The sequence below is a fragment of the Vidua chalybeata genome, chromosome 1 (genome assembly GCF_026979565.1).
Source record: "Vidua chalybeata isolate OUT-0048 chromosome 1, bVidCha1 merged haplotype, whole genome shotgun sequence".
Classification (NCBI taxonomy): Eukaryota; Metazoa; Chordata; class Aves; order Passeriformes; family Viduidae; genus Vidua; species Vidua chalybeata.
In genome coordinates, this window is record NC_071530.1 from 132,934,980 (window position 1) to 132,941,867 (window position 6,888).

The following is a 6,888-nucleotide window of genomic DNA, read 5'->3' on the forward strand; positions in this document are numbered from 1 at the left end:
GGGTCAAACGTAGAAAGGGACCCTGCAGCACCCGCACCGCAGCCCGTGCTGCCAGCCCAGGCTGCTGCCACAGGGCATTGGGCAGCCCCTCGCTCTGCGGGATCCAGGCGAGGACGCCCCTCAGCCCCCGCTCCCAAGGCAGGGGCGCCCTGCGAGAGGCAGCAGCGCCCGGTGGGCGCGGGTCTCCAGCCGCGGGCACTGCCTCGGCTGCGAGGGGGAAGACACCGTACAGCCCCCCTCCGCAGGAATCCGCCATGTTAGGGCGGCCGCCGAGCCCCCGCTGCCCGCCGAGCCGGCGGCCCCGCCGCCCTTCTGCGTCCCAAGGACTGCGGGAGAAGGGGACCGGCGGCACCGCCGCAGCGTTCACCCCGGTGTCCGGCCTCTGCTCCCGCCCCGTCACCGCTCGCACGCAGCGCTGTCCGCCATGTTAGCGCGGCGGCCGTTGACCCTCCGCCCGCCGCCGCCGCCACCCTCCCGGGTGCGGGGGTCCCGCTGCCCGCCCGCTCGGCCCCCGCACTGCGGCCCCGCACCGCCCGGCGCGCCGGGGGACAGGGGGAGCTCCGGCTCTGACTCATTCCGCCGCTCTCCATCTGCGGCTGCCGGTGGCAGCCGGTCTCGCCCTACGCCGCCGGGCGGAGAAAGGGCAGCGGGAGGAACCGGCCCCATCCCCAAACCTCCTCGGCCGTCACCGCCACGGTACTGCCCGCCGGCTGCCCCTCCGCCCTTTCCGGCCACCACGACCACCGCTCCCCGTCCCTCCCTGCACTGCCCCGAGCCTCAGGCCCCAGGCAGAGGGAAACCCCTAACACTACCGCCCGCCGCCGGTGACCACGGACGCTCCGGCCCGGTTCGGAGCTTGGGGTGGGCGTCGGCACTGCTTCCCTCCCTCACTCCCACCACCTCCCCCACGGGCGGCGAGAGACCCAGGACTCCCGCTCCGGTACTCACGTGAGATAACGGCCCGAAAGATTTGGTAAATCGTCTTCTCTTTTTAGGCGGAATTTTTAAAGAGGGATGTGGGAACCTACAGCAGAAATACAGGCGGCGGCAGCGGCGCCTTCCAGGGCCATAGGCTGCGGGGGCGGCCGGCGGGGAAAGCGCAGCGCAGCGCTGGGACCAGAGGGCACAGGCGAAGAGAGACAGAGCCGGAGCTGGCCGGGGGCTGCGGCAGCGGCGGGCGGAGACGGGAGCGCGGCCGGTGAGCTGCGAGCGAGCGGAGACACGGAGGGAGAAGAAGGGGCAGTCTCCGGCAGCGCTTTTATAGAGAGGGCGGGCGGGCGGGGCGGCACCCGGGCCGCCGTCACCGCACCGGGGGCGGGACCCACGGCCTTCTCCCGCCGCGGCGGCCGGGGCGCGCTGGGCCAGGCGAGTACGGCGTGTGTCCGCGGCGGGGCCAGCGTGTCCGCGGCGGGGCCGGAGTGTCCGCGGCGGACCGCCCGCCCGCCCTGGCTGGCACCGAGAGTGCTGCAGGAGCGGTCAAGTCTTTGGTTAGTTCCTGACACAAGCCAGGGCAGGGACACCGTCAGCATCCCCCCGGGATCCCGGGCAGGTGGTTATCATACGTCTCTTCACACGGCATCTGGGATCTGCGCCTCTGTCATGGCTTCCTAACTAACCCGAGACCTATTCTATGTCACTACGGCTTTGAGCAGGTGGAAAAAGAACCCAGGGTTCAGTGGTCAGCCAGAGGCCTCATTCACCGAGGTAACAACAGCCTGACAGATCGCCCTGATTCCCTGGGCATTGATAAGCTGTTCATAATGCTCACCAGAGGAAACTAATTACACTGCATAGCTGGCAGCCTCAGTCTCCCAGCAATTTCAGGCCTTCAAGAATTCTGTAAGTCAATACATTAATAGAAAGCTTTAGCTGACCCATACAATTCACAGAGAGTTTCACTGAAGCTCTGGGACATCTTCAGCACACCTCAAAGCCTTTAGTGCTTTCTTAACGCCCTTATGAGGGAGTGTCGCTCTGCTGCAAGTAGAAAAGAGCCACCCAGAGATGAGGTGCCTCAGTTAAAAGCCACAGAACTGTTTCATGGTGGAGCTGTGGATGAACCCTGATCTACCAGCCTGGCTCTGCCATGTCAATTTTACTAAACCACACAGGGCTGCTTTTAAAAAAATTCATTCCAGCAATCACAATTCTTTCCAGACACTAAAATACGTAGGTATGCAGTTCACTGAAATCCACCAAAAGAAATACGTGTTCCAGAAAGTACTTCTTCCTCTCAGGAAGAAGTATTTATTTTCTTTTTAAAAGGTATATTAGTACAGTTTGCATTTTTTTTCAAAGCAAATTTGGTTTGTTTAGTTGTATAGCAGAGAGAATTTAGAAAAGGAGTGAATAGACACACACCTGTAATATCTTCAGAAAAAGAATATGACTGAGGTTCCACAGCACACAGAGATGTAGTTTATTTACTCTTTTCATCTGTTACCATGTTCTCTTTTGCAAATAATTTTAAATGAGGAGGAAGTGAATTGAGAAATATATGCAGTCTCATTATCATGTCTCCTTTTTTTGTGATAAATGCACTAGTGGGTTATAGATGAAGTTAGTAAAAGCAGGCACATGGATTAGGAAGTCAGAAAACCTCTTACATACACTTGCAACAAACCCTGTATTGAAGACCAAAAATTCAACTTTACAGTTTACAATGCTGTTTTTTCAGGGGTGTTCTGTATTACACCCTTCAACAGTGACTTACTTGTATTTTGAGTTCCCATTCTAGAATGCAAGTGCAGGAGGAGGGATCAGATTATATTAAAAAAAAAAAACAAAAAAAACCAACCAACAAACAAACAAAACAAACCAGAAAAAAGCTATAGAGAGATAGGAAAAGAAATTTGGGCAGAGCTTGGTTATGGTACAGTAATTGTGAATTATTAACAGGCAAAGAAAGGAGGAAGGGATAGATGGGAGGACAAAGGTTATAGTGATATATACAGAAGAGCAACCCAGAAAGCTGTATTAATTAGGAAGGTAGATTTTTCAAATCACATCTTTGGAAGGGATATAAACTAGGAAAAGGACTTGACTAGTTTGGAGATGTTACTATGTGTTTTATATATGTTCTTAGAGGTCTCCTGTTGGTAATACTCAAAGATATCCCAGTGATACATGAGTGATCTCACTGGCACATGTTACTGCCACATTCATCTTCCCAGGAGAGTTTTTGTTTTGGTAGGTAGGGGATGTTTTTAATATTCTTATCGGGAGTAAGAAAACAGATGGACTATTTAAGAGGAGTGCATAGCATGTAGGACAGGAAAAAGAACTTCAGTTTGATATGCAATTAATTGGGGGATCTGTCAACTATTTTAAAAATGCACAGAGGGAAGGAGGATTTCCTGCTTGTGAAGGAAGCAACACTTGAAAACAGAAACATAAACTTCATCCTCTCAAATCTACTGGAAAAAGAAGAGTGGCACGCTATTAGGGAGAGTACAAGACTGAACTCTGTAGTCACTTCATACAACATGAGAAAAAAGTGATGCTTTATGCAGTGTTTCTGCTACCACAGGTGATATTAATGCAGAACTAGAAAATTGATGCCACAGCTCAATATATATATTTATTTTAGCAGTTCTGTTTTGTCCGGAGAGGCAAAATATTTAAAAAAGCTTAAATAAAATTTCCTTCTGCCTCATTTCTCGCATTCAGTTTTAATACTTGTATTCCTAACATTGTATGGCTCCATATCCACATTTCATAGATTAGTAGAGTAAAACATTACATTTTCTGCTTCAAAGAGAGAAAGTGAACAAAGCACAAAATGCATCTCCAGCTTTGAGTTCCCCTTACTTCCAACTGTGATGCATTTCTACAATTTTGGTTTTGTTTTTTTTTTTTTTTTTGCCTCCACACTTTCTTTTCAGTACGGTTCACAGTTGGATATAGACAAAATTGGGTGTTATCCCTATGACACAGATAAACTGGAGCAGGAAAGACATCCTTCCCCACCTCATCTTTTGGAGTGCAAAAAACACTCACTAATGAGGCAACCCAGTGGCCAGGAGCTCCAGACTGGTTTGGACACATGTCTGAGGGCTGCACAGCCTGATGACCCTCCCTGCTAATCCCAAATATTTCCTTCTCTTAAGGATGTCTTCTAAAGGCTCTTTTCTCCTCTGGTTCTCCCATTTCCTCTCCCTCTCGGATGCACCCTCTATCGCCACTCATCAGCAGCAGGGTCGGATTCCACTCCTGCAGTGAGAGAATGAGATTATTTCCTCCTCCATCTCCTCTTCCTTTTCCCCCACTGCTGCCAACTCCTGCAGCGGCCAGTATTTTTTCTTAATTCCTCAGGTGCAGGAATTGCGTGATTATGCAGGAATTTCATCTTCCACTGAAAATAAAATGTTCCTAGCTACTGCAAACTCAGTGCAACAGAAGACAAATACAAATAATGATCCACCTTCCAAACTAGGCAAAAGGTTGCTTCAATTTCTGAATGCTTGGACTTGGGAGTCTGTTCCCTGTATCATCTCCTTTTACATGTAGTGGCACTCGGTATAGTAGACACTGGGTACAGTTAAAAATCTGTAGCCATCCAGCTAGAGCACTCAGCTCTTGGGGTGGGAAGAAAGAATCAGTCCAAAGTGCAATTTTGTCTGAGCTGCTCAGGGCAGGAACGCTTGTGCAAAGGGAAGAGGTACGAGAAAAAGAAAACAAAGGCTGTGATAGCTCTGGATCCCTCATACCCACAATGACATAGAAACACTAGAACTCCGGTAGTCCCTCTTTTTAGTAAAATAACCTGTATAAATAGGACCTTTTAGTAGTAGCATCCATTGATACTCTGATCTTCAGACCTTTTTTATTGCTGCATACTTTGGAGCTATCACTGTTCCAGCCAGTTGACAGAAATGCTGATAACCAGCTGGAGGATGATTCATAATTATTAAAAGCTCAGAGACGATGGGAGGAAAGACATCTCTGCCTTAACTCACAGGGACAGTCACCTTTCACCTATATTTACTGACTGTTTTTCTGGATCAAAACAACTGGGGCAAAAATAGGGTTCCACCTTTCTATTGGTTTCAAAAGAGTGTAATTTCTATGGAGTATAGTTACAGAATAGATCTCATACTCAAACCAAATAGTTTACACAAAGTTAATGGAAAGGTCAGCTCAAAGCACTACATAAAGACATCACAAGTAATTTAAATTTGGGTTGTTCTACAAAGTCAAAGAAAAAGAGGGAAAGAGCAAAAGAAAAGTCAGTCTCGGTTTAGAAGTATTCAGTGATTTACTATAAGTTGATTGCAGTTCAATGCTAGAACGATGTCAGCTCCAAAAAATCTAGACTGGGTGGGCAGAAACTAAGAGAAAAGAGCCAACCAGCAACCAAGTAACACATCACTGCTCACTCACTCCCTCACTAGTGGGATTGGGAGAGAATCAGAAGGGTAAAAGCCAGAGAACTCCTGGGTTGAGATAAAGACAGTTTACTAGGTAAAGCAAAACCACTCACAAAAGCAAAGCAAAGCAAAAAAAGAATGAATCTTTGCTTCCCAGGGGCAGGCAGGTGTTCAGCCATGTCCAGGACAGCAAGGCTCCATCAGATGTAACAGTTACTTGGGAAAACAAATGCTGTCACTCCAAGTGTGCCCCCTCCCTCTTTCTTCTCCCCATTTTTTTTACTGAACATGATATCATGTGGTCTGGACTATCCCTTTGGTCAGTTTGGGTCACCTCTCCTGGCTGTGTCTTCTCTCAATCTCCCATGCACCCCCAGCCTCCCTGCCAGTGTGGCAGCAAGAAAAGCAGAAAAGCCCTTGGCTCTATGTAAGCATTGCTCAGCAATAACAAAAACATCACAATATTTGAAGCCCTGTGTTCAGCAAAAATCCAAATAATAGCCCTGTACCAGCCATGGTGAAGAAAACTATACCCCTGCCAAAACCAGCACAATCCAAGCTACTAAATGAGGGCTATTTAAGAGAATATTCAGCTAGGAGCATTACTTGAGAGTCTAGCCACCTGCATGCCTACTTAACATTAACTGGTTAAGAAAACTTGAAAGTTTTAAGTATCTGCAACATGATATGGACTTTTTACTGTAGGAAATGTGCCCAAGTTGAGATCAGGTTAGAATTTCCTTGGGTTCATTGGGTTCATTGTGTGATAGATTTTGAGCTGTGCATTAAATTAATCACACCCATTCCAGTTCCAGGTGCAATGGATCATCACTAATACCTGAAGGGTCAGCTGGAGACCAAAGGTTATGCCTCTGTGGAATTTATAATTTCTCATTGCAAATATCTTGGAATTGGAGAAGTGGCATGGAATTCCCCTGCATGGATAAACAGGAGGCACTGGTTCCCAGAAGAGTGAACTGGTCAGCAGCAATAAATCAACTTTAAAACACAACATCTAAACACTAAAGCAGGATGAAGTGGTCTGTGTACCATGCAAGGAGGTTAAAAGTATGCATATCATGTGCTGTGACTGATGGTTACTGAATGGGGAGATTCTTCTTATTAACTTTTTTTGGAATGAATACTCTCTCTGTTGTCATTGGTTGCATTTGCAAGAAGTTTTTGTTCCCAAATGTTTATTCTCAGCCCTGTACTTCTTGTATAAGTAGTCTTCCTCAAATGTGACCTTAGCTTTATGCAATGATTAAGAGTTTTTTCAGGCTGCTTGTTTTGCTCTTGACAGTCACGTTTCAGCTTTCTGAACATGCACATGTTCATCTCATGATTTCTAGTAACAGCATCCCCTGATAGCCTCCAGCTTTGCTGAGCTTCCCCAGGCTGCTAGGGCATTTTGTCAAGAGTGAAGACTCACAGGCTTCAAAAGAAAGATTTCCAGCTAACCCCTGGAGAAGCACTTTCTACTTGTCTATGTCCTTCACCACCCTCCCAACTCTGAGAG

The 6,888-nt window shown here is 48.0% G+C and overlaps 2 protein-coding genes across 2 annotated transcripts in view; one reads left to right on the forward strand and one right to left on the reverse strand.

The window, feature by feature from the left end:
- The window catches only part of AZIN1 (antizyme inhibitor 1), a 24,560-nt gene extending 23,315 nt beyond the window's left edge, over positions 1 to 1,245 (reverse strand). Inside the window, exon 1 of the mRNA XM_053940475.1 lies at positions 949 to 1,245. The gene's annotated coding sequence lies outside the window, so the exon portion shown is untranslated. The remainder of the gene's footprint in view (positions 1 to 948) is intronic.
- LOC128788173 (uncharacterized) overlaps positions 1 to 6,630 on the forward strand; it is a 6,770-nt gene extending 140 nt beyond the window's left edge. The window contains exons 2-3 of the mRNA XM_053943085.1: positions 108 to 973; positions 6,179 to 6,630. Coding sequence (XP_053799060.1) covers positions 108 to 952 — 845 coding nt within the window. The 3' untranslated portion in view covers positions 953 to 973; positions 6,179 to 6,630. The remainder of the gene's footprint in view (positions 1 to 107; positions 974 to 6,178) is intronic.
- Positions 6,631 to 6,888: the final 258 nt, after the last annotated feature.